The sequence below is a fragment of the Eurytemora carolleeae genome, unplaced genomic scaffold (assembly GCF_000591075.1).
Source record: "Eurytemora carolleeae unplaced genomic scaffold, Eaff_2.0 scaffold492, whole genome shotgun sequence".
In the NCBI taxonomy this organism is placed as follows: Eukaryota; Metazoa; Arthropoda; class Copepoda; order Calanoida; family Temoridae; genus Eurytemora; species Eurytemora carolleeae.
In genome coordinates this window covers 96,216-121,958 of record NW_019396593.1, presented here as the reverse complement: position 1 = coordinate 121,958, position 25,743 = coordinate 96,216, and the positions used below count along the sequence as shown (strand labels likewise).

General features: G+C 34.3%; 3 protein-coding genes across 8 annotated transcripts in view; 2 read left to right on the top strand and 1 right to left on the bottom strand.

Annotated features, from left to right (window-relative positions):
* Window positions 1-3,552, bottom strand: part of LOC111706025 (proline dehydrogenase 1, mitochondrial) — a 28,009-nt gene extending 24,457 nt beyond the window's left edge. The window contains exon 1 of one of the 2 annotated variants that reach the window (XM_023478776.1): window positions 3,078-3,552. In XM_023478776.1, the coding sequence (XP_023334544.1) occupies window positions 3,078-3,293 (216 nt within the window). In that variant the 5' untranslated portion in view covers window positions 3,294-3,552. The remainder of the gene's footprint in view (window positions 1-3,077) is intronic. The other variant, XM_023478777.1, reaches the window with a different exon arrangement.
* An 899-nt stretch (window positions 3,553-4,451) lies between these two features.
* On the top strand, window positions 4,452-25,742 carry LOC111706021 (RUN and FYVE domain-containing protein 2). 5 transcript variants are annotated; one of them, XR_002766123.1, is made up of 25 exons: window positions 4,452-4,560; window positions 5,103-5,164; window positions 5,452-5,511; window positions 5,636-5,687; window positions 5,846-5,924; window positions 6,337-6,386; window positions 6,918-7,055; window positions 7,648-7,782; window positions 8,266-8,318; window positions 8,845-8,878; window positions 16,940-17,047; window positions 18,568-18,642; window positions 18,945-19,009; window positions 19,305-19,407; window positions 19,946-20,055; window positions 21,131-21,179; window positions 21,263-21,325; window positions 21,634-21,744; window positions 22,028-22,099; window positions 22,915-23,006; window positions 23,324-23,429; window positions 24,202-24,305; window positions 25,018-25,092; window positions 25,315-25,445; window positions 25,491-25,742. XR_002766123.1 is itself a non-coding variant. In XM_023478770.1 (24 exons), exons 1-23 carry the CDS (start codon window positions 4,489-4,491, stop codon window positions 25,089-25,091), a joined length of 1,863 nt encoding a protein of 620 aa, XP_023334538.1. In that variant the 5' UTR covers window positions 4,452-4,488; the 3' UTR covers window position 25,092; window positions 25,315-25,468. The 5 variants fall into 5 exon arrangements, 3 of the variants coding, with proteins under 3 accessions (XP_023334538.1, XP_023334537.1, XP_023334539.1); XR_002766122.1 differs by having other exon boundaries at window positions 25,315-25,456; XM_023478770.1 differs by lacking the exon at window positions 25,491-25,742 and having other exon boundaries at window positions 24,206-24,305; window positions 25,315-25,468.
* LOC111706024 (probable tRNA (guanine(26)-N(2))-dimethyltransferase) lies at window positions 15,531-16,855 on the top strand. The gene is made up of 3 exons (XM_023478775.1): window positions 15,531-15,642; window positions 16,020-16,135; window positions 16,358-16,855. Exons 1-3 carry the CDS (start codon window positions 15,571-15,573, stop codon window positions 16,755-16,757), a joined length of 588 nt encoding a protein of 195 aa, XP_023334543.1. The 5' UTR covers window positions 15,531-15,570; the 3' UTR covers window positions 16,758-16,855.
* Window position 25,743: the final 1 nt, after the last annotated feature.

The window sequence follows — 25,743 nt, the reverse complement described above, 5'->3', positions numbered from 1 at the left end:
CTGAATCCCTCCAGTGGAATTATAAACCCCCAGGAAGGACATCTGAATCCCTCCAGTGGAATGTAAATCACCCTGCGTAAAGTTTTAAATTGTAAAAAGCATTTTTTGAAACCCCTCCAGTGAAAATAAAATCCCTCCGGTGGTCTCCAGTAGAATCGAAATCTTACTACGAACTTCTTTGAGTCGATTTGATGATTAATTTATTGTAAGAGTTAATATATTTTCAGAAGTACCAGTCCATTTAACATCTTACGTCTGACTTTGTAATGGATCTTGGAAAGGAATTGAGTCTTCGCCTTAAACTCAAATTTGTCAAATCCCCATATTGTTGCAATATAATAGTGTAAACCTTTGAAATTTCAAATTGAGATAATTTGATATAACAGAATTCATACTTCTCTGGTCTGCGAAACATTGGGTTGCGAAGATAAAGGGATTAGAAAATCAGATTTTATGGTAAAGACTTCCTTTTGAACAAATCCTTTTATTCCAGTGTTCCTGGGGTGGGTGGGGATCACTAACTCCCCCCCCCCCCCACCACCAGTGTTTTCATGCTTAACATATGTTAATAAAAATTTGTAATTATAGTTCAGTGGAATTTTCTAGAATCATTTCGCAAAGGGGGGGGGGGATTTTCTAGAATTATCAAGACAGTTTTGGGGATGGCGGTGGGGTGGGGGGGATTTTCTAGAATTATCTAGACAGTTTGGGGGATGGTGGTAGGGGGGGGGGTGGATTTCCTAGAATTTTTAAGACATTTTGGGGGATGGCTGTGGGGGGGGGAGATTTTCTAGAATAATCAAGACAATTTGGGCAATGGTGCAGGAGGGGTGGGGTTGCACTTAGGGAGACGAACCTACGGAAAATTTTCACACATATTTACTATTTCCGGTTACCCCCCCCCCCCCTCTTGAAAGGGGCCCCTTGGCTTTTCCCAGAGCCTCTACGTCGTAGTCCAACAGTGCATGGAAAATTTACGAAGTAGATGAATAAACTTATAAATGATAAGAGATCAAATAATTAAGTTTAGAAATAGGGTGTGTCGATAAACATGGGCATTAAGTTAGTGACGACTTAACGTTCATCTTTATAGATAGTAAACATTGGAGGCTAATTTTTTTTTTTTTTTGATCGGTCGAATCAGTTTAGCCGTTTTGACGTTTATTGGATACAAACAGACAAACAGACTGACACCCAGACAAGCAAAGTATATAGATAGATGTATATCTAGATTTACAGAGTTACCTACGAAGGATTAGACTTCAGAGACGACTGTACATAATTTAGACTGTCTATTTCCTTATATTTAGGATTCTCTGCAACTATAAACTGGATTCTTTTGTTGCCATGTCAATAAATAGACAATTAAAGGACAATATTCAAGACAAAAGACTTAATTTAATCATGTAATCGTCATATATCATGAGTTTCAGGTCGTCTTTACAGTCTCATCCTTTGAGGGTAACCGTGTATTTATTAATTATTTGATAATAATTGATTTATTCTTAATTAGTATGTATGATAATACTATAAAATAACATATAAAATAAATAATCGTTTAATTGCTTTTATACTTTTTGTGTATGATGTCATGGATATAAAAAACAAATCTTAAATATTAATAATGTTTGATATATTCTGTTGAGAGGAATAAATTATTGATTTATTTAGTATAGGTATATTATTTGTTGTTAGAAACAGAAAATGGCAATTTTAGTTCTTTACTTTTGCCAATGATAACTTTTTATGCAAAAGGATTTTCAAAGGGTTGATATAAAAGGCCGGAAAATTGGAAACCATAAAAGTTAAATACAGAATTACTATATAAAACTTATCTTACAGGGTGTCCCACGAAGCATGACAGTTGGTAAATAGTTTAGAATGTCTTCTTCCATAATTTGTTTAATTGTTTAATGTAAGTAAGTAAAGTAAAAAAATATTTATTTATGAAATATAACAAAAGCATACAAAATAAAGTGTTTCAGGAGAAAATATTTAAAAACCTCTATTATTTCCTCCCAATTCTAAATACCAAAGACAACATTAAAAATATCATATAGAAGTCATGTTATCGAAAAATTAATTTCAAAGTAAAATATATTAGAGCAAAAGATTTTTTAAACGAAATAAACTGCATAAAGCCTTTACTATCTAATACAGTGTATGGCAGACGACATTAAAAACTATTCACCAACCGTCTTATGTTTCCGGGGACACCCTGTATCTCATCTTAATTCTGAATTTCAATAATTGATAGTTTATATAAAATTCTAAAAAAGCAAAAAACTCTCTTATTTAAGGGTTCATTTAATTATTTTCTTAACTCTTTGAAATCCTAGGAAAGAGGGAATAATAAGATTAAATTAACCTCTACTGGATAAAAAATTATCTTCTAATTTTTGGATTGAAATAACAAATGTCAAATAAGTAAATAATTTGTAAAAACGGGATGATACAATGTAGAATATAAAAAGTTTATCAAATGGAAAGCATTATTGAAAAGAAAGATGAAACAATGATAAACATATGGAATTTACACAAATAATAGAATTAACAATAAAAAAGGGTAATGAAACAATATAACACTATATTTGTTTTGAATCAGAAATAAAATTAGTAGATTTTGAAAATCAAAAATCAAAATAAGTAATTGTAATGAAGATTAAAATTTTATGATAAAGAATTATTTCATTTTAAAGAAAACCCCTTGAAATCCATTGATTTCACTACATTGAAAAATTTAAACAAAATGCCCAAAGTTGGTAGATTAAAGTCGAAACATGCACTGGGTTTAGTGCAGTGAACAATAAAATGGAGAAAGTCAAGGCCAAAAATAATTTTAAAATAAATGATTGATGGAAATTTTGTATACCCCCAAAATGTAAACTTGTAATGGCTGGTTTTCAGAGCTATAATATTGTGCATAAATTATTAATAAGATTTAGAATTTGACGTTTAAAAATATTAAGCGTAAAATTGCATGATTGCAACTTTTATAAGTCTGCAAATACTCAAATAATTGCTCTTATGAAATGATAATTAATATAACTTATTTAAAAAAAGATATAAATAAATACCTCAAATGTAAGATCCAACAAGTCTTTCCTCCTGTTGATAACTTCCGGCGGCAGCTGACGATTTATGTCATAAAGATCGTCGGCAACGGCTGCTTTATATGATCGCTTGGACCGGTCGGTCACGATGACCGAGGCCGGACGACCGTTCCAAATACGCCGTGTTTGTAATTGTTCAGGAGCGAAAATCCGCGAAATCAAAATTGCTTTTTTTGCCATTAAACCTCGGGGTAACGAAGGTTAAGAATCCGTACGGGTTGCTTTCTCCGGGTACTCTGTTATACTGAACTGAACTTCAGTTCTGAACTGTACTCCAAGTCTACTCTTCAAAAATACACTCCTCCCGCCTCCGGCTCCGTTCTTGATTATAACTGCACCCCTCCCCCTCAGCAAAATCCGGTACGTGACGTTACAGATCTCCGTTACTTGAAGGTTACAGGCGGTCGGAGCCAGGAGGGGGGGAGGAGCAAAGGGGGAGCTATGTGGGGAGGCGGAGTGAGTAAGGCTTTGAGGCTTCAGATGTTCAGGAATGATCAGGGCTTTCTCTACTAAATACAGGGATAATACAAATTAAATCATTTTAATTCTAAAAGTTCTGATTTTCTTGAACATCGTGTTTTTAGAATTCTAATTATTTTGACCAAGAGGGGGGATTTCATATTTATCTCTGATTTCAATCTGGATTTTTCCAGAATTTTCGACACAGACATAATTTTTACTTTTTAGCTGAGTTTTGTAAACGTTGCATTTCTATAACATATATTTTTGATGACAGCTGTGCAATTTCTTGCATTCATAGCTTTTGATTTATTTTAAACCTTGAATTTTTGTTATAAATTGCACATGCATGACCTTGCAAATTCTGTGTTTGAGAAGCCCAGATAAAAAACACCACTTTGAAGAAATCAAATATGCTTGAATTTATAATCTCAAATATTTCCAATATCTTGAGTGAAAGAATAAGTTTTAGAACAGCTAAATCCACGATAAACCATTTTTTAGTTGCTTATCTAACTAAAATTATTTAATCTTGGGCACACATTTGAATGTCGTCTTTTATTAGTTCTCCCGCCGTAAATTTGAAAGTGTTTAATATTCCGCGGCAAACAGGTAGTCAGCATCACGCATGCTCTCCCACCATTTCTCCCCAGCATGTCGGCAACAGGGAATTCTAAACGTAATGGCGGCCATTCCCGGCTTTTTTCAACGGTCAAACACGAAAATTCGTTAAACTTATTATTTTAAATGTGATCTCAATCTGATTAAGATATCAAATTAATTATAAAACTGGTGGAAGAATAAGTTTTTAGTTACCAATTCGATTATACTTCGGTAATATTACTTTTTAAAGTGAAATATTTAGGCCACGTTTTAACACTTATTTCACACTTTTTTAGATGTATTGAACGACAAAATGTCCGGTTTTCCCGAAGCTGGATCCCCAAAGTCCCGCTCAACGTGGCTGCTAAAGCAATTTTCATCCGCGGTATGAATTCCAATTCTGTTAAAAAATAATTTCTCTTCTTGGACATTATCACAATGTTTTACATCTTTATTATCAAGCTTATAACAGTTTTATTATGGTTAATTGTCTAGAGAACGATCTTTGGATCCCCCNGTCTAATTCTTAGATATTATAAAATGATAATAATAATTTTGCTGTAAAATAAGTGGTCATGTGCAAAATTGAAAGGGGGGGGGGTTCAAAAATCGTTCTCTATGACACCCATTATTATGTAGAGCATGGTTTAGATTTGTTCTGGATTAGGGAAAATTAAAAGTACCAGCATTTATGTTCGATCGTATTTAGGTTCTCGGGTTATCTGGATATTAACATATCATGAGGGGTGGAAGGTGAAATTCCGGTCAATTGGTAACCATTCCGGACAACGGAAACGGTTACATCTTTGAACGGTGTGGGGTGTGGCATGTACGGTTGAAGGGGTTCGGGATGAGAACGGCCATTAGGATAGGGGGGGAGGATTTTTACCAGAATTATGGTGAAAAATTTATTTTATTAATCTTAAGGATAGTTATGAGGAAACCTGGCCTGATCTTCTTGTTGATCGGAGACCGCTACCAGAGCGAAGGTGTGTAATGATAATAACTGAATGAAAATTATTTAAAGCCTTCATTTTCTCTGTGGCATATAATATAAAGCATTTATTTTGTCGGGGTGTAATTTTGCGAAATTGGAAATGATAAGGGATTAAATTTATTGGAAAGCGATAAATAAACCTAAATAACTTTCATATATGTCAGTGTAACTTCAAGTTCAAGGGAAGTGGTTCAACTAAAATAGAGTTTATCTACTATTCATTAAATTTGGCAGTCCCAGAATTTGAAGTTTTTTGAGTTTACATTATTATGTTTTTAGGGGTTGGAACAAGACTGATCCTGTGGCGGCGGTAGAGAGAAGCAATCTTGTAACTATTAGGTAACTTCATAGTTCCCTTATATCGTCCAAAATCATTGTTGTAAACCATCGTTCTGTACTTCTGACGTTAATGTCTGTCATCCAAAATCCCTTTTGTGCCCTGAAAAAAAATTTGTTCTTATAGTCAGCTTGTGATCAAGAACCTTGTGGATTCAAGCCTCAAGAGAGGAAGACAGGTATAAATATTATCAATTAAATATTATATAAGGAGAGAAGGATAGGGGTTCAATAGAGTAGATTTTTCTTTGGAGAGAGAGATGTGGGAGGGGTCCTTAGAGAATACTCTCTCTATACTTATTACATATAAGTTGACAAATGAAATCTCGTATTACAGGTTGAAACGGGAGATATTCTACCACTACACCAGTTTTTCATCATATTAGAACTCGTGTTCAAGCATGGGTTCAAATCTGGTAATTTTATATTAATTTTTTCCCCAGCTATGTCGCAAAAGATTAAGATTATATTTTGAAGAAGCTCTAAGAAAATCAAACATAAATATGTCCCAAATTTGATTATTTGGCAGAAAACAAATTGTTCCCCTCAGTCGGTGTGCATGTTTGAACGTAGCTAAATATATTTGGGTTTTATTGGCTCAACTTGAGAAAATGATTTTGACTTTTGAGGGAAAATCTTGCAAATGGGTAAAAAGAATAATATAGGATGACAAAATTGCCCGTTGATATCCAGTTTTTCATTGATATCCCCCCTCTCCGGTAAACTTATTTAACAAAAATTCATTTTTTTCCCAATCTTGGATATCTTCAATAAATTCCTCTTTCTTTCAGCAATTTACTTAATCTCAGTAAGTTATATAATTGTAAGGTAGACGGTTGATGCTGGGAGGGAAGGATCTTTGGGATTTGTTACAACAGGTATTTAATCGAATCTTAGAAAGTCCCGGGAAATAAAAACTTTGGAATAGAAGTCCGAATTTTCTCAAGTCCTTGGAAAAAATGTCGCTGGAAATAAAGTCCTGTGTTTTTAATTCCCTAGTCTTCTTTTCCTTAAATAGTATGGTGGCTGCCAAGAAAGTCACAGGAAATAAAATCACAAGAAATTAAGTCCTCATGAAAATATATCAGAAGAAAGTAAAACAAAAAAAAATCCTAAATCTTGTGAAAATGAGGTAAAGTCTAAGACGTTTTCATATAAAAAACTTGTACTTGGAATATAGCCATCTGGTTTTTTAAAAAAAAATATCAATTGCCACCTTTTTTGCATGGTAGTAAACATCTTTTGTTCCCAATCATTTTATACTAAAATAAGACTTTTTTCCGGGGACATTTTTGTATAAATTCGTGCTGGAGCCAGTCTCGAATTGGTAAGAATTTATTTCCGGAGATCCTTAAGACTGTTTTTCGCTACCGCTAATAAAGTTATGAATGCATAGTTTTATTTTTTAGGTTCCTCGATTTGACCCTTCAGCTGAGGATATTGTTGCAAGTGCGCGTGAATTGCCTCACATCAAAACAAATGCTGGCCGTTCACGTGTCTGGTTCAGACTAGCGCTTATGCAGAAAAAATTGGCGGATTATTTCAAGGTATGGAAACTTTTTCTTTTTAGGATCTTTTCGAATACCCCTCCCCCTCCTGGGATGCAAATTTTGGCCCCCTGTAGTATATCAGTTTTCCTCCTGACGTTATGTATTTTTTAGTGTTTTATTCGCTTAATTGGGAGAAAAAAATGGTTTTTAGAAGGGAAATGTATGAATATTTTCGTTAAACGTGTCCTATAGTATATAAAAACTTGCCTTTTGTTGTCAATTTTTTTAATTTTCCTCCCCAAAATTATTAGAAATCTTCCCCTCCCCCCTCTTCAAACACTTTCATATTTATTCATTAATTTTTCTCTCCTCAAAATCCAGTTAAATTCAGCATTTCAAATATGAGGATATAATACTTGAATGAATGTTCGACCAATTCCAAGTTTGTATCCCATTCACTTCTGATTTTTTAGTAATAACTAACTGGAGTACCCGGGGCTGCCTGTGGAATTTAAAAAATCTTGAAAAAATTAAAAATTTTAAAGCCTATTTTAACTCCGGGGTACCCATGGGTTCCCTAAAATTATTTCAACCCATTCGGTCAGCTTTATCATATAGATTAAGCTAATACTTTTCTCGAATAATTTAGGTATTATTGGATCACAAAGATGATCTTCTTGTTGAATATTACTACCCGGAGTCCATGCTGTTCTCTGAGGAGGCAACTCTCCTTCAAGGTTTGCTGGTTAGCCTCAACATTGTCGACTTCAATATCATCGTTAAAGTAAGCTTTTTACCATAAATGTAGATACAGAGTGAGTTTTTAAAATGAATTTAACAAAAAGGGCCCCCCCTCCTCCCGAAAATCACAGCTTTTTCCCTTCAGGAAGGGGAGGCTTTCTCTTGTCCCCCCCCCCCCTCTGTTTATGCCTTTGTAGCACTGAAAAATGTTAAACAGAGACAAGAGATAATTTTTTGATCCAAATAGGGTTGAGCTCAACAATTAATCTTAATTCAACTAAAATCGAATTTTTAACTTGGTTAGAATTATATTTTCTGGGGGAAATGAGCTATGGGATTAAAAACTACTACTGAAAAGGACAGAGGGCAAATGAAATAAGTGCTAGGACTAGGCATTCGTGCCAAAGAACAAAAATATCTATAGTTCCGTTCCGTGATAAGATTAGGACCAAGAACATTGACAAGTGATTTGGACTAGCTTTAAGTCCAGAAAGCACAATTCGAGTAATTCTAATAATATTTCAAGGACGAGGAATTGGATTCTCAGGAAACTGTTATAGATCTCTCAATGTATCTGAGGTAGGAAGCTTGATGATTTCAAAGGGACTGTAAGCATAATTTATAGTGACCCTCCATGCAAAGTGAAAGATAGCCATAGCCGATTTACAACGATACCCTTGTTATCTTAATGATACCTTTGTTTTTCTGACTTATAGGTTTGTATTTGCGAGTTTTTCCTGATGACAATTAACGAGAAATGCCAAAGTCAGTTTCGCAGGGAAACTGCGAATGAAAACTCATGCTTGATCAAATAAAAGCTTTCATCAAGGTACCGTTGTAAATTGGGTATTGCCAATGTTCTCTGCATGGAGGGTCACTTAAAATCACACTTACAGTCCTTTATTAAAAGGGTTAGCATAAAAAAATATAGAAATTTTTATTTATTTATTTTTAAATGGTACAATAACGTTTAGTTCGTAGCATAGAACACCCCCTATGTATTGAGAAATTGTCAACATCAATGTAAGAGGGAGGGGGATATAAAGCTTAACGTCAACATTTGACAAAACTTTTTCTTCAACTCTGAACGTTCTGTATTTTTTAGACGGAAAGAAGATATTGGACGCTTAAACTCTCAGGCATCACGGATTTATTGTGTTACCTTTGTGTTGTTATTGTGTTGTTATTTAAAACCGGTTTCAGATGAGTCCGCTCAATGCGACCTAGTCAATTATTATTGATCTCAACTAGTCGAGCCTTAGTCCGAAAAATGGCGGGTGACGCTGTACAATGCCATAAAAGCAGATTTTCCGTAAACGAGAATGGATGGTCAGTGGTCACTGAGGGGAAGGCCGAGGTATGCGATCAAAATTGAAAGAATTAATATATACTAGGCTTTTAGGGCGCTTCGCGCCTATCCTATTTAAATTGTGAACATGTTCTTTTTGTTTACATTTTAAAACAAAGAAAATAATTTGCGGATTTAAAAAAAAAATCGCGGATTTTCAAGAATTTTATTTTTTTTACAAAATTAAAATACCTTTAAAACACATTTTTTAAATTTTATCATTCATAAACCTTCCCTGGGGTCACGTGATGTCCCACAAAAAATTTGGGCCCGATCGGTTCAGCCGTTTTGACGTTTATTGGATACAAACAGACGCCCAAACAGAAAGACAAGCCAAATTTATATATAGATAACGAACCGCTGAAAAGTCGACATTTTGATTTTTAGTTTATACAATTCCAATGAGGAAGTTTGATAACAGAATAAAAAAGCAGGTTTTCTTGATTTCTAAAAATTAGATATATTTAGCCCTTTCAAAACCCCTCTCTAATATGTCTTCTTTGTCATCAAACTGAGATTTTATTAGACCTGGCGAAAAGTAAGACTAGTTTAATTAGAAAAAAGAAAGATTTTGATCGTTGTTGGTTAGATCCTGTTCCCGAGTGAGAAAGATGTATTCTATAACCCTGTCCAGGAGTTCAACAGAGATCTAACAATAGCTGTTATCAACCAGGTTAGTTATATACACTTATTATTGCCCCAGGGAAAACAATATTTACCCGGTTCATACCGTCCTTGATACCGACGAAATAATAAAATATATTTTTAATTCTGTTATTTAATAATTTTTAGGCCGCTAAACCTGTTCTTGAGAAACGAGAAGTTACCCCGGTTCTTGGAGAGGTTCATGAGAATGGCCTGACAGTTTTAGAGGTAAAATATATTTGCAACTTAACCAGCTAACGGTTTCCTACTCCAAGATAACTTTTTAAACTCTGAATGTCAATTTTACTGATCATACGATTCAGACATTATCTCAAGTTAACTAAGAATCCTAGTACGTTTCCTTAACGCGATTCCGTTAAAATTTTATGCATAAAGCTTTAAATTAAATTTTAAGAATATTACCAAAAAAGACGATAAGTTCATGCAATTTTGTTGCAGGCACTTGCGGCGAGTGGATTACGATCGGTGAGATTTGCGCGCGAAATCCCTGGATTGAAAAACGTGATTGCAAACGATTGGTCTAAACAAGCAGTTGAGAGTATTCAACGCAATGTTGAACATAATCATGTGCAGCACATCGTTACTCCAAGGTAAGATTTTTCTTGTTACCCATGGTAAGTTAACATCTTGTTACCCATGGTAAGTTAACATCTTGTTACCCATGGTAAGTTAACATCTTGTTACCCATGGTAAGTTAACATATCGTTACCTCATGGTAAGTTAACATTGTTACTGTCATAACTTAAACAAAGAACCCATAACATAAAGTACATAAACATATAACACAACATACATAACATAAAACACATAACATACAAAACATAACATACAAAACATAAAACACATAACATACAACATAACACAACACACAACATACTGAACATAAATCACATAACAGTATAACATATAACACATACCAAAATCTAAAACACAAAATATATATATAACATATACATAACAAATTATTGCAACTCTCGACGTAAAAATAACACATCAATACCCGCGGTAAGATGTAACGGTTAAATTATATATTGGCAAGAAACAAGTGTGCTCAAGAATTAAAGGGACAGACCGGCTATGTAAGGTAGTTAAACCGAGTATGCAGTGTCTTGAATAAACTCTTAAGGATTCATTTGAGACATGTAAAATGTTTTCACGATCTATGATTACTGAGTGCAAAGTCGACGTTCAAAATCATAAATTTTGGTGGGTACGTTTTCAGAATCGGTTTTTTAAATTATTAAATAAATACAACGAAAAATATAGTAAAAATTCGAAAGTAAACTAATTTGATGTATTGGAACATATTTCTCAAAAGAAATAAGTTTCAAATGTATCCTAAATTAAACATGACCACAACACTGCTTACTCAGTTAAACTACCATCTGAAGAAAGGAGATAAAAAACACTGATCTGCATTATTTTTTTAGTTTCTTTTTGATTTTTGTTTGCATTTATGTTTTCTCTCTTGTATTTAATAGTAAGGTACGAAAAGTACTTTCAAAGTCAAATTTTTCTGTCAAGATTGCTGCTCAATACTAAATTGTATGTCTTTCATAACGAAGCTGTCGATATTAAAGATCTCAAATTTTATGTATTCCTGAGCAAGTAGAGAGTATATAGCGAAAATTCATTTTATGAAAATATTTACGTTGTTTTTTCTTAATAAAGTTTGAAGATGAAAAGTTTAACTTCCATACATAGCCGGTCTATCCCTTTAAGTTTAATCAGTTAATGGATAACTTAGTGATTTTATGATCAAAAATCTCACGCAATAAATGCGAAATGAAGCATTGCATCATAATCTCATCCATGTTTGAACTTTGCTGACAGTGACATCTTAGATTTGTTATGTTGTATATCTTATCTATATATCCTCCTGTCTTCCTATCGATCCGTTTGTTTTCAATCAAATTCAAAACGGCTGAATCGATCAGGGTCAAATTTTGTGATGGGCCTCACAGAACCCCACGGAAGGTTTATAAATGATCATAATTACGAAAGGTTGTCTTCAAAATATTTTGATTTTTGTATAATTTTGTAAATCCCAGGGGGCGGAAACGTCATTTGTGTGTGTCTGCACCAAAAGAGTGTGTGTGTAAGGAATACCGAACCGAAGGCGTGTTCAAGAGAATCTCTGTACTTGTTCAGTCGAGGAGAGTACATTTGTTTATTGTTAATTGTTTTACTTAAAAATAAGTTTAATATAAATGTAATATATTATTTACATATATAAGTCAACACTATAAAGCCAAATTTTCATGCAAAGAATATAATTTGAAAGTTTAACAATTGACTAGTCGTTTTTCAAGTTTGATTATAATTGACGACATTGTTCTGCAATTTCCTTGACTGTAGTCATGTTGTGCGTCTGTACCAAAAGAGTGTGTGTAAAGAATAACGAACTCGTCTGCAACGCAGTGCGACTGGCTTTCTCATGCCAGACCATTTCCTTTCCCTTTATTCCTATTCCCTGGTAAATCCACGATAACAATATTGTAAATCCGCAAAGTTAATTATTATGGTTTATTGAAGGAGAAATTCTGAAAGGTTCAGCAACATTAAAAGTTGAAATAGAAGATTGGCAAGAAGCGCCTGGATTTTTTATTGTTTTATTGCATAAATATTTTAGAAATGGAGATGCTGCGATGGCTATGTACGAACATAAGAAAATTTCAAATAGGTAGGACGAACATTAAATTTTCGACATATTCCCTAGAAGAAAAAAAATAAAAAATTGATGTTCTGAAACAAAAATCTGAGCTGAATACTTTAGAATGAGATATCCTTAATCCCGATTACTTATTCTGAGTTTCCGATGGACACACTTGATTTTCTATTTAAACCGTTCTTTCTTGGATACAGTAGAGAAAAATCAAAAACCCTCCCGTTTCTGTATATAATCTTAAATGCGCGCAAAATTTCAAATTTAACGGCTTCGTTTACGCGACTCTAATTGGTTGAATTTTATACACTTTTCAGGATACAAGTCCAAGATTAGGTTAGTCTTGATATTAAGAAAAAGAGAGGCTCAAGTATTAATCTCGATATCCACCATTCTAAAGTTTTCAGCTCTGAACAGTTGACAAAATTACTTTCCATGTCAAGTCCACAGTTGTACGTTTTAGGCTCAAATTGACAAGAACTGCATTTTTCCCGTCTACTTACTCTAATACAAAAGAATTATAACAATGGAAAGGAAGGGGGGGGGGAGTTAAAACATACAACACCGAAAATTGTTGTATTTAAAAATGTCAACTAAGAAAGTGTGTATAGGATTGATGTAATTGATCTTGACCCTTATGGCAGTCCAACTCCTTTTCTAGACTCGGCTCTACAGAGCGTTGCAGATGGAGGTTAGTCGAGTTTATGCCAATGCTGATTCTTTTTCGATATTTCACTGACATTAATTTTATCTCAATCGTTTTTCTCACAGTAACGTTTATAGAGATATCATAATTTAAAGTAATTTGTTTTGGAAAAGAAAACTTGAATAGCCATTCTCGTTTTTCTTGGATCAGGCAAATATTTTATGCAACTTAGTTAATGGAAGGTCATCTTTATTTACTTCTGTACTATTTATTTACGTCTGTAATCTTGAATTATGACTGATCTTTATTTACGCCTGTAATCTTTATTTCCATGAACGTCTGCAATCTTTATTTATGACTAATCTTTATTTACGTCTGCAATCTTTATTTATGACTTATCTTATTTACGTCTGCAATCTTTATTCATGGCTAATCTTTATTTACGCCTGTAATCTTTATTTACGTCTGTAATCTTTATTTACGCTTTGTGTTTATTTACGTCTGCAATCTTTATTTATGACTAATCTTTATTTACATCTGTACTCTTTCAAGTTTCAATTTCTTATTAAAGTTCTAGCATAGATAATTTAATCACATTGACTCTTGATCAGTCAACCATTTTATGGTTGCCGGCTTTAGAATTTCCACTTCGTAAATGGAAGGCCACATGAAATAAAACACTCACTTTAAAGGGACTGTAAACGTAATTTCAAGTGACGCTTACATGCAAAGATGACCATTCCCAATTTGCAACGATATACTTGAAACCCTAACATGATCGAAAATGTGGAAGATAATCACGTTTTTTTACTCAACTAGTTTGATTCTGTTTATTTCTCCAGTCTTTCTGATAAGAAAGAGATGTGCAAGACACTTTTGCAGAGAAACCACAAATGAAAATAACTAGTTTAAAGAACTAACATATGGAGTTCTAATTCATACCTGATCAGACAAAGCTTTAAAGGGTACCGTTGTACGTCGGGCGTTGCGATCTTTTCATTGAGGGGTCACTTGAAATTACGCTTTCAGTCCCTTTAAGTTAAAATTTTTCATTTTAAGTTTTGTTTTCTAGGCTTATTATGCGTTACCGCAACTGACATGGCAGTCCTCTGTGGCAACACTCCTGAAACTTGTTACACTAAATACGGAGCTATTTCTTTAAAAACAAAATCATGCCACGAGTTTGCTGTTAGGAACGCANCCCTAAATATTAGCGTATTATGCTGGTTATTTTTTCAACCCTTAATCGTACTGTTGAAAATTTACCTTTTGTTATTTTCTCCAACTCTGCAAATAAAACCCCTAAAGCATACGCAACTTCTGGGAAATAAAGGATTTTCCGAGGGTGTAGTAATATTGCCATAACCTGTGATTACAATTTTCTTATCAAAATCCCCCGATAAGATCATAAAGTTCTTGAACGGTGTCCTTAAAAGTTTTGTCGTTAACTACAGGATCTTGCTACAGTGCCTGGAGGCGCATGCTACTCGATATGGACGGTATATTCAACCTCTTCTCTCCCTTAGTATCGACTTCTACGCCAGGGTCTTCGTCAGGGTTAGTTCAGTTTTTTTTTTACCTGAGCAGAACGGTCACGTTATTTTTTTTAATGGCCCTCCATTGAAAGATTGGCAGTTCAAATGTGACCATAATTTTGTTTTTGAAAACTTCATATTAAATGGTTTTCTCTACTAAAGTGACATGCACATTTTTTGCTTTAAACCAAAGAGAAATAATCAGAATTAAACAGAAGAACGACGTTATATTTACTGAACATTTAAGTTTTAAGGGTATCATTGTGAATCGGACATTTTTAATAATGAAGGCTTGCATGAAAATACTACGACATTTATTTTCTTAATTATTCTTTCACNTCTTCAAATATTATTTTTTCCCCCGATACTAAAAATGAGATTCAAGCAAAAATGACTTTTATAGGGGCTAATAATAAGGGCATGTGATAATTTGAGGTGGGGTCACTATTAAATTTAAAACACAACCCTCAGCTGGATCCATTTAATTTTATTGCGTCGGTTTGAAGAACGACTTAATGCACATTTCTGAAAAATTTTGCTAATTTGTTCACTTACGATACGCTTGGTTAAAATTAATGGAATATTGTACTTAAACTGGCAAAGTTTTAACCCACTTTTCCTCTAAAATTTATTATTTTCACATTAATTGCTTCACTTTGAAATCGGTATTGCTACTGCTATATCCTTAAAAATTGAAACTAAACCTGCAGAAACTTCTCGATCGGTATTGATGACTTAAAATTTACTGGGATGTATATATTTACCTTAAAAATCAACCCCCCCCCCCTTCTGAAAACACTTATTTCTCCCCTTTAAGTTACCTCTTTTCTTTAAATCAAAAATTTTTGTTTTCCCCCAAAACTCACTTATTCTTTATGCAGGCGGGAATATGTCTCAACACTGGAATTATTGATGGTTTTTTTTACTTTGACAACAACTGAGAATATATTCTTTTTATGATATTTTAACCAATGAAGGATGATGTGTATGCTACTGAGAAGCGTATGAAAGGAATGTTGTCTGTGGCGCTGGAAGAATTACAGGTAAGATTTTACAATTTTCAAAGTATCCTTTTATATAGCTGCCTCCGAATTTTTAAAAATATTTTTTTGTTAGGATTATTTTCTCAAAAAATCATCACCCCCCTCTCCCCTCCCCAGAAGTATGTTTATTATTTTTTTTTCGCTGAATTTGGGAAAATGAATGAATATTTGGGTAAAAAGTATCAAAAAAGAAAAAGAAAAAAGGTTTCCCCTCCCTCCCCCCTGTAAATATCTAAAATCATTCCGGCTGCCAAAAAACATCCCTCTTTTCTTTTATTCGATTGGTCGGACGTAAAATATGTTGGACTAAATCAGTGTGGTTTGAAGAACTAAGCAAAATTTTACGCCTTTTAAAGTTTATTTTTATTTATATTTAGGATGTTCCCCTGTACTACGAGATCCCACGGTTAACTAACATTGTGAAGCAGAGTCAAGAGAAACTAACCATGTACACTTCAGCTCTCCTTAACTCAGGGTTTCAGTTCAGTCTTAGGTAAATACTCAATTTACAATTATTAGCAATTATCGATTCACTACTAGAAAGCATTACCTCCTTTTACGCAAGTTTTCCATCATGTTACAAAGTAAGAAAACTTTCTTACATTTTTTATAGAGTAAGATTAAGTTTTGGGAAAAATTAAATAAAATGTAGACAAATTAAAGTTCTCTGATATTATTAAGTGAATAAAATTTTTAAAGAAACTTTTTTGTTCAGTCATGCGAACAGGCACGGTTTAAAAACTAATGCTCCTCTATCGTTCTTGTGGGATATGTTGCGAAGTATATCTCTGAAAAACAACCTGGACCCTTTGAAGAACTTGCATCCTGACAGTCCTGGATACAAGATCATGTCCAAACCTCCGTCTGTCAAGGATATTTCGTTCGAACCCCATCCTCAGGCTAATCCGCCGTCGAGAGAAATCCACTTGACTCGGTTCCAAATCAACCCTGAGTCGAACTGGGGTCCTAAAGCAAGGTCAAGGACGAGTTTGATCCCGGAGAAGTCGGTTAAGCAGACCAGGAATCAGGGGAAACACAAGAACTCTGGCTCCAAGGATGCGGACGCGAAGAAACCTAAATGTGATAATGAATTGGTTACAGACGGGGATACGTGATATCAAATTCTTGCGACCCGAGCAAGACTTGAAAATCTTTCGAGCTAATCCCGCCATTTTTTTCTTTTTAAGATTTTTACCGTTGGAAATGTTTCAGAGTTTAATTATGTTGTACACGTGCTCAATGTTGTTTGTTTTTGTCCTTGTATCTTGTTTACAAACACAAAATCCGGGTCGGACAGGAGGAGGAAGAGGATGTGGGGTCCTCAGACCTTCAGACTATTATTGATCAGAAGAGTTATATTGAAGAGCTGAACAGAAACCTGACGGTCAACATTACAAACCTACAGGTAGTTCACCTTCTGAAAACACTTATTTCTCCCCTTTAAGTTACCTCTGATTTAGAGTGCAATTTTTTAGGGTATAATTGCTTAAACGGAGAAAATAACTAAATTTATCATACCCTCAGATCTTTAATTCTTAAAAATATGCATCCCTGCTTTTAAAAGTTGATGAGTTGTCAAAATATTGGATGAAAGAAAATATAAATATTAAGGTTTACAGTGGACAAGCTAAAACGAAGGAGAGTACCAGTAAGCTGGGATATGTTTACCAATGTACTGGTTGTGAAATGATGGAGTTCCAGCGTCTAGGCCGGGTAACTCCACACGAGAATGGGAAAAATTTAAAATATACATTGCCTGGGGGTCCCCCGGTGGGACAGAAGTGTGAACACTGCGAGTCTGGGTTTCATATGGGAGGACCTATCTGGTTGGATCCAATTCATGATCAGCTATTTGTAGCTCAGCTTCTTCAGTCAATACAGGTTAGCAGGACGGGGGCATATGAATGTAGAGTCGGAAACTTAATACATGAGTATCGTAATGAAACCCAGTATCGGAATCCCGGTTCCGTGAATGAGGTCAGCATTTTTGTAGATACCAATATTTTTTTGAAGAAATATTATTTCATATGGTTTCTTAACACTTGTTTTTTTTCTGATTTTCAAATTAAAATTTAAAATCTACGCAAATGCTTAGATCTTAAAAAGGGAACTCGGGAGTTTCGTTCAACGATACTCTCTTAAATTTGTGATACGATACATCCCCACCGGGTGGGGGGGGGGGGNTTGATTCGAGTCTTGATTTTAATTGATGTACGTTAATTTTGAAAAATAAGAATTTGCTACTAGAAATAATTAAAATCCAAATTTTATTTGTTGCGAAAGCTACATTTACTGTAGTTTCAACTAAAATTATGATTTTTTACTAGGGTGTGTGACAGCTGTTATCTGCTACTTTTAGAAAGACAGTCAAAGATGTAAAGAACGGGACAATCATTTTATCCTATCTACCATCTATAAAAATTCAAGGATATTCTATTAAATGTTTAAAACTCGATATGTTTAATAAACGTGAGATGAACATCGCCCCCCCCCCCCTCTCTCTAAACTAGTATCGCGCTATTTCAGCCCCTATTCCCCTTAATCCTATCTCCCCGAGGCCCCTTTTATCCTTCTTTCCCCCTTCAGAGTATTATTGATCAGAAGAGTTATATTGAAGAGCTGTACAGAAACCTGACGGTCAACATTACAAACCTACAGGTAGTTCAACTACAACAAGAGGCATGAAAATGATCTAAAAATGGGGGGGGGGGGTAAAAAAAAGTGTTCAAGTTTAAATAAAAACGGTGAACATGGAGAGTTTTTGACGTCCTAATGCAAATTTTTTATAAACTATTGATTTTTGAATGCACAATATATAACTACAATTAATTACTTAACATTATTGTTTTGGCTTATTAACCGGAATTTTTTAAGTAATAAATCTCAGAATTAGATTTGATTAATCTCTTTATTTGAATTTCCTAGGCTAAAGTCGAGAGGATGACTACCAAGAATATGCTGATGAATGAAGACCTCAGCATTAGCAAAAGAAAACTCAAGGTATGAGATGCGGCTTTAAACATTTTTTTGTCTTGAAATTCTCCCCCTCCTCCTGTTAATCTAAATATCGTTGCTTCACAATTTTAATAACGAAGGCTGGTGCGTAGTCAGGAATTTGTCAAAGGGAGGCAAAAAAAAATTTTGTTTGGGGGGGGGGCAGCAGTTGGCACCAATTGAGGCCCAAAAAAAACTCTGTAAATCATAAAATTTACTAATCCAGGAGAGGGGGTGGGGCTGAGCCTCTGAATGAAAGGATAATCCTCCAATATGGTTGATTATTTGAATAATTTTAACGCGTTTAGGAAGCAGAGAAAGAGAACTTGAATTTACTAGAGCAACTGAAGCAAGCAGCTTCTGATACGGAAAGGTAAGCATCAAGATTTCATGAATTATTTCATTTCGATGAAATCAACAGATGGGTCAATCTGCTAAACATTCCAGAGATGATTTCAAGGATTTGCGAAGATTAGAAGATAAAAGTTTTAAATACTTTCCAAGAAGAAATTTTGCGCCAATATATTTTTTACAATATAACATTTTAAATTATAAAAGATTTATTTGTATTTATGAATATCAATGAATTATGATGTTTCTATGGAAATATTATGTTTTTAATTATTTTAATTTTTTCAATTTTATTTCTTAAATTCTTGTTTCTCCAGGCATCAGCATAGGGAAATGGAGCTGGCCGTCAACGCGTTGGAACCCACTGCCGAGTCCGAGTTGGAGTCAAAGCTTCGAGTTGAAGGACAAAAGATCAAGCAGGTATGCGCTATGCATTAATCTCATATTTCACTACTGGGCTTGGGATCCCAGCTGCGCCTGGAGATTTTTTAAAATTTTGATGATTCCCCAATGATCCAATCAAAATTTTTGGCATGGGGGTTCATCAATTATGGTCGGACAAGTAAAGGAAAAAAGACTTCAAAAAGAGAGATTACAACTTAAACTACTAACTAACAAACTGAGATTACTATTTTATAAGAGACTAGGTTGGGCAAAGTTTTCTTTACAAGAGCCAACCTATTCAATTTAGATTTTAAAAACTAAGCTAAGAACATTCCCGTGGTCCTACAGAATTCCCCCAAACTAGATTTGAGGCACATCGGTCCCGGGATTCATGAGTTATGATCGAACATACTAGCAAACAAACTGTGATTACTACTTAATAGAGACTAAAATGAATGCGTGTTATCGCTATTTAAAACTTCCAACCAGTGCAAGGTTGAATTATAAGGCATGAAGATAATCAGAAGGCATGAAGCTAATAGAAGGCTTTAACGATTATAAATACCTTTCTTAGATAGAGAAGGAGCTGTTGCTAGAACGGCAGATGAAGGCTGAGTGTGAGATTGCGATGAAATTGATGGAGAAGGATGTTCATGAGAAGCAGGACACTATTATTTCTCTCAGGTTAGAACAAACCAGTGCTCATTCCATTTTGATTCGGCTCTGGATCTGCAGTGAAAAATGTACCCTAATCCGGGTCATGGATATTTCTTTAAGATTTACCGATTTTTTGACTTCATAAGTTCAAATATATTCCGTTTTTTGGCTTGTTTTTGTGCTGAAACTTAATGAACCATTCACTGAATAGGAATTTTTTATTATCCTTTGCTATCAGTTCAAATTTGATTTTTAGAGTAAAAAGTTTTCGTTTTTTAGCTTTTTTGGTTTATATTTTTCCCCGGATCGGCAAAAGTATGCGGATCTCCGGATCCTGGAAATCAAAATGTTGCGGATCCAAATCACTGGATCAAACTGAAAGATTCCTTGTGAACGTCTGTAAAGCAGTGTCCGAATCCAGGTTTTTTCTAATTTGCTGAATTTTTTTACGACACAGAATTTTCAAAAAAAAATCTAAAAATATTCTTACGGTTTTCGCTTATTTTTATGCTAAACTTGAAGGACCAATTAGAAATCAGGAAATTTTTTGTAATCTCTCTTTTTCAATAGTTAAAATTTGGGTTTCGAGAATAATTTTTTTTGTTGCAGTTTTTAGTTGATATTTTACACCTTGGATCGGGATCCGTGGATCCGCATACTTTTGCGGATCCGGATTCAGGAAACTAAAATCTTTCGGATCCAACGGATCCGGATCCAAGACACTGCAATAAAGTATCTTATTTGTGATACAACGGAACTGAATACTTACTGAACAATAACTCAATTCCTACCAATATTATCTTTTCAACTAAATGATGAAAACCTTTGATAATTAACCCCTTTTCACTGTATGATCTAGCAGAGGCCGAACTTATTTGAGCCGCGGCTCAAATATGGTAGGTTCCACTTAAAATCGTATTCAATGTTTTAAGATTAAGTCGGCGGTCAGTTGAAAGCGGTTTTTTGGGGATTTGAGACGCGGCTCAAATTTATTAAATTCGGACCCAGATATCATAGTTCGTAAAACCACATTTCCGCCTTGAGTCGAGTCCTAAAATAGAACAATATTTTTAATTTGATATTCACGTTTAAATTTCTTCAGGTCGCAACTGGAAGATATCAAAGCTATCAACTTAGAAATGTACACAAAGGTAAGGAAACACCATATTTTTTCTTAGACATTTTTTAAAGGCAAAAAGTGAGTCTTTAGAAATCTTGTTTTACATATTTGTAGTTGTCCGAATGCAAAAAGACGATCGAACTGAAAACTGGTCTCATTAATACACTGGAAGAAAAGGTAGTATAAGGATTGCGCATTATAGACTTTTTGCAAAGCTTTTTTAAGACGGTTAAGTCCTACAAATAAATTTAAGCAGGACAGTGCAACATGCATAAAAATCAACATTTTTTGTTTTTTTTTCCGACAAGTTTTGGAAAATAATAGTTTTTTAAGGAAATAACCGAATTTTTGTGAAAATTGTTACAAAGTTATTAACAAAGTAATTTTCAATCCCCCCCCCCCCCCCCCCCCTCCATTGGTCTCATAATCTACTGAACTTATGGAAAGCTTCGGGACTTTTTTTAAAATTCTGAATTATATTGTAGACTGTCGGACTCCTAGAGACAATGCAGGAGTTAGATGATAAATTTGTGGAGTCGGAGCAGAACCTAGGGGCAGCTAGACTAAGGATCAAACAACTAGACACTACACTTCAGGTAGGGGGAGGGGAGGGGAGGGGAGACTTATTCAAGATAAAATGTTGCTCGGGAAAAATTAACTCTCCTACAAATTAGACACTTTCTGCTTCTTTCATATACATATAATGGTGTAAAACTTGAATTTCTAACCCAGACTAGTTGATAAAACAGAATTATTAGTTAATTTAAAAGTTGTACAGCATCATGGTTTAAAAATCAATGGATTAGAAAAGTAGAATTTTTGGCTGCTTTTAAGGTTCCATTAACCGATTGATCGGTTTCATTCGTCTCCCTTGTTCAGGAGAGAAGTGATGGAAGAACAGAGCTTGAACAGGATATTAAGATTGAACGTGAATGGAGGGAACGGTTGCAGGTACTTTATTCATTTTATCAGAGCTTAGGATCCGGATCCGTTGAATCCGCAATATTTTGGCTTCCTGGATTTGTATCTGCAAAAATATGCGGATCGGTTAATCCGGATCCAAGGAGCTAAACATTAAAACTATAAAACAAAAACTTTTTGCTCTCAAACCCACAAAAGGGAGGTTATAGATAATATCCTTTTCTCTGAATAATTTATCAAGTTTTTTATGAAAATAAGCGGGAAAAAGAAGAAACATAATTTGAAAATTCTACTTTCGTTTTAAAAAACAGTAAACCTGTATCCTAAGCACTGCATTTTATCATAAATTCATTCTACCATCCTAGAGGCCCCCACCCGACCCAGTCCCTCTAATACTTAATAACCGCACAATAATCACACAACCTCGCAATTTAAATTTTTCAACATTGATTTAAACATGTAAATTGATTTTATGGTCGCAGCGCCCGGTCCAGAAGTTGTCTATAACTATCATGCAGTTTAAGCCAATACTAGAAGTTATTGTTCTATGTATGGAATTTCATTATTGTTAGTATAAAAGGAGGGCGACCTCTTTCACAGAAATCTTGAACTAAAACTTGTTTTTTTTAACTAGAGCTTCTGCCTAGAAAAAAAGCCCGGTTCGTTTAAGATCAGAAAGAAAGACCAGTTTGTTAAATACTATGAAGGAAATCCCGGTTAATTTAAGATCGTGAAGTAAAGTCCGGTTCGTTGAATACTGCGAAGGAAATACTGGTTTGTTTCTAAACGTTGTGTAGGAAACCCTGGGTATTGTTAGAAAAGTTCGTTCATTGAATATGTTTTAGGAAAGCAGCATGAACGATAGAGAAACAATTGAAAATCTGAAGAAAGAGATGGAATTCTTGAAACAAGTGTCAAATGATTATGAAAATATCAGGTATTGAATTCAATTAATTTATTTTTTAAATCGATTTTCATTGTTAACTTGATACTCCCTGAAATTGATATTCAAACAAATATTCCCAAATTTCTGGCTTCTTGATCCGGACTCGTATTAATATTAAGATAAAAAAAAAAAACTTTATCTTAATAGATTTTTAACTAATAACATAACTACAAGTATATTTTGTTTCAAACAATGGGACTGTTTGGGAGCTACTTCCATTGAAATAACAACAAATATTGTCCACAAAGTGGACTGAGTAGGAAGGCCTGGCTTGTTGCTAACCAACTTGTAAAATGTTAATTATTTAGGCAGGAGAATCTACGTGTGAAGGAACTGAACCGTGAGCAGGATAAAACACTGGAAGAATTGGGACAACAGCTTAGTTGGACTAAACTTCAGATGGATTCTCTCAAGGTAGGATAAAACACTGGAAGAATTGGGACAACAGCTTAGTTGGACTAAACTTTCGATGGAATCGCTCAAGGTAGGATAAAACACTGGAAGAATTAGGACAATAGCTTAGTTGGACTAAACTTCAAATGGAATCTCTCAAGTTAGGATAAAACACTGGAAGAATTGGGACAACAGCTTAGTTTGACTGAACAAAATAGAGGAAATTTTCTTGCAAACGGCAAGACAAGTTCTGAGATATTAGTTAGTGTAAACACTTTTAGGCAGTTAAATGGACCGACAGCGTATTTTCAAGTGACAATGCAAAGATGACAATGTCCAATTTACAACGGTACCCTTAAAAACTTTTTTCTGATCAAGTATGAATTAGATAATAGATATGCATGTTTTTGTTTAATTAAAAGGTTTATTTTCTTCGGTGGGTTCTGTTCAAACGTGACTTGTGCATTCTTGCTTGTACGGAACAAGTACAAGAAATCCATACAACTTTTTCATCACAATTTCTAGTAATCCTCTATTTTCCAATAGTCGCATGTCATATTTACAACAGTACCCACTACCCTGTGTTTATCAAGAACAAGATTACATCGCTCGTCTGGCGTTAAAAGATAATAATAATGCTTTCAAATCATCTAAATTATATCATAGATTTTCAAGTCACTTTTGTAGAAAAAGAAAAGACAAGACTTAGAAGTACCTTTATGAATCTGGTATGCCAATCTATGAATAGAGGATCACTACAGTTTATATGTTATGATCATCAGTAATTGTTAAGGAAGAGACCCAGGTGCCTGGTGCATGGGAGAAGGACTCGGAAGCTAGCGCCTGCAAAGGCTGCGACAAGGAGTTCAATATTGCAAGGAGGAAACATCACTGCAGGTATGAAGACAAAAAAGAGGAATGTCATAAAAGATTGTGATCTAGTTTTTTAATCATAAGCCAAGCAATGACGGTGAACCATTCGGAAAATAGTGAGGTCAATGTGGGGGTCCATTGTCCAGTAACCTTGAGTCGATTAAGTTATTATGTTTCAGAAATTAAGGGAGGTATATACTGTTAAAGATAAATACATACTCTAGAACTTGATTATTTTGAACAAACCAAAAGCACCCGCAGTTGCCCAAACCCGGTCCTAACCCAACAGAACATGTTATGAAAAATCAACTTTTAACGAATGCATCGAATTGCATTCAACAATTGTAGGTTGTTTTAAAGTTGTTTTAAATGCGAGTGGAAAAATGCAACAACGTGAATATGTATGGACGATACGCTCTTGGGTGTTTTTAAACATTTTCGCCTCATAAACCGCAACAGAGTAAAAGTAGTAGCGATAGATATTGAAATTACTCGTGGTCAACCTATACCCTTTTAATTTTTGCGAACTTTGTTTTCCTGTAAGCTTCATTACATTTTAAGCGGGCAAAGCGTGTTGCAACGGTAAAGCTGCAAATCCTTTTCCCTTGACACCAGATACTGATTGAAATCGAATAGGAGGTCTTCACCCAAATTGTTTTTATATGAATATAATTTTTAATCAAATTGTCCAAAATGAATAAAAATAAGTAGGAAACAAATTTTATGTAATGTTTAGGAACTGCGGTGGTATATTCTGTGATAAATGTTCGGATAACAAAATGGAACTTCCATCTAGTGCCAAAAAATTAAGGTGAATATGGTACTTCAGAATTACGTAATTCAAGGCAGAGGTGCAATTGTTTGAAATGATACGAATAAGGAAGCCTATTTTGATTCGAGTCTTGATTTTAATTGATGTACGTTAATTTTGAAAAATAAGAATTTGCTACTAGAAATAATTAAAATCCAAATTTTATTTGTTGCGAAAGCTACATTTACTGTAGTTTCAACTAAAATTATGATTTTTTACTAGGGTGTGTGACAGCTGTTATCTGCTACTTTTAGAAAGACAGTCAAAGATGTAAAGAACGGGACAATCATTTTATCCTATCTACCATCTATAAAAATTCAAGGATATTCTATTAAATGTTTAAAACTCGATATGTTTAATAAACGTGAGATGAACATCTCTCTGCCGGTAATGTTTAGGTTTAATTGTGAACAACTTCTTGAATTCGGTTACCAGTAGTCCCACGAACGTAGTTGGGATAACTATTATCTAATTTATTTTATTAAACTTGATACTGCATGATCTGAAAAAACTGTGATAGTCCAAATTTTCCTCTGTTTTTCTGATTCATCACAAAATTCAGATTTATTTTATACATGTTAGACGTGATGACATTTCTGATTTTAAGTTTTATCAATTTTTTTTTTATCTAATAACAACCTGTATTTTCAG